The following is a 1,620-nucleotide window of genomic DNA, read 5'->3' on the forward strand; positions in this document are numbered from 1 at the left end:
GACCCAGCCCGTGGGGCTGCAATCTAAAACAAGACAAAGAGAGATTCAAAAATATTAAAGATTTGTTTCAGACACCAGCGGATAAGGATGTCATTAATAATAACAACACGCCAACGCACGGAGCGCAAATGCCACTAATTCATGCATGAGTAGGTGCGCAGTGAGGCATCGCACCCGAGTGATTAACATTCCACCCAAACACTGACCCGGAAGGACATGTCGGTGAGGGGGAGAGAACGAGACGAGACGAGACCAGGACAGAGTGAGAAGAGGAGGGAAATGTAAAAGCTGGCAGGGGGGAGGGGGAAACGTCCGTGCGCTTTTACGCATGGGCAGCTCTTTTACGCACGGCCTTGTCTGTGTTGTGAAAAGAACCTAAATGGACTTCTGCACATTAATTCTGCTGATGTGCCATGGAGACGGACGGTACCCTCAGGGGAAGTCTGAAAAGAAAACATAAAGCCTCGGGTAGCACGCGCATTTTGTTGAGCTATATAGCCACCCGACTGTTAACCTATAGAATTTATCATAGCATGATGTAAAGTTTCAACATCCAGGAAAACAATGCCTAAATGTCGCTGACCGGTATTTGTGCCTTTCAAAATCCAAAACCAAACCAAACAAAACCAAACAAAACATCATTTCAAGAGAGTCCCCCCCGGGGGGGAACACTGACCGGTTTTTGGCTGCCGCCGCCCGGTCCCTCTGTCGCCGGTTTTTGAACCAGTTGCCCACCTGGGTCGGCGTCAGCCCAGTGGCGTGTGCCAGCTCCCGCTTCTTCCCAGGGTTCGGGTAGGGGTCCTGCAGGTAACACTCCCTGAGCAGACCGCGGGTCCGCTCCCTGAAGCAGTGCGTCCTCCGCTCCCCGTCCCAGATGGTGCGCGGCATCGGGAACCTCTTTCGCACGCGGTACTTGTCCACGGGCCCCAGCGGCCGCCCTCGCAGCCGCTCCGCCTCGCGGTAGTGCGCCTCGAGCCACATGGCCTGCAGCTTGCCATGCGAGGCGCGCGCGAACCGGTGCGTCTCCAGGATGCGGTAGAGCTCGCGGTACCGGCCGCTGTGGTAGGCGACCACGGCGCGAGCCCGCCGCACCGACTCCTGCTCGGCGATGAGGTCGCCGCGAGTGCCTGCCCCCATCGGAAGCGACCAGAGGAAGCGGGCCAGCCGCGCGACGTCCCCCGTCTCTTCTAGGGCATCGCACACGCTGGCCACCTGCGCCGCCGTGAAGCACAGACCCGGAAGAGCCCCCCATGGCCCGCCGGGGGATCCCGGGATGGTGGTCTCCATCTCCTCCTCCCCCAGTTCCCCTCGGGAATGGGGCGGGAGTGCGGCCCCGTCCGCGAAGTGATGGGGCGGCGGCGGCGGTGGCAGGAGGAGACAAGGGGTGGAGAAAAGCTCGACGGGCGACCTGAACACCATCTGTGCGCCTGGCCGACAACGGACTGGACAGACAGAGGAGGAGGTTGTGCGCCTACTGACACACGGTCTGAGCGGGGCAGATGAGGTCCGCCGCTTTAGTTCACCTAGGCGCCGGGTTAGGGGCTCCCCCCCAGGGGCTGTGTTTTTATTGGCCACCCCGGTACTGATGGAGGGTTGTCATGGCAGCGCTGCCAATCACAG

General features: G+C 59.9%; 1 protein-coding gene across 1 annotated transcript in view; it reads right to left on the bottom strand.

Annotated features, from left to right (window-relative positions):
- six3b (SIX homeobox 3b) overlaps positions 1–1,419 on the bottom strand; it is a 1,535-nt gene extending 116 nt beyond the window's left edge. Inside the window, exons 1-2 of the mRNA XM_056296864.1 lie at positions 677–1,419; positions 1–23 (exon numbers count right to left, since the gene is read on the bottom strand). The exon at positions 1–23 is cut by the window's left edge and continues 116 nt beyond it. Coding sequence (XP_056152839.1) covers positions 1–23; positions 677–1,419 — 766 coding nt within the window. The remainder of the gene's footprint in view (positions 24–676) is intronic.
- Positions 1,420–1,620: the final 201 nt, after the last annotated feature.

This window comes from Lampris incognitus, chromosome 17, assembly GCF_029633865.1.
Source record: "Lampris incognitus isolate fLamInc1 chromosome 17, fLamInc1.hap2, whole genome shotgun sequence".
Classification (NCBI taxonomy): Eukaryota; Metazoa; Chordata; class Actinopteri; order Lampriformes; family Lampridae; genus Lampris; species Lampris incognitus.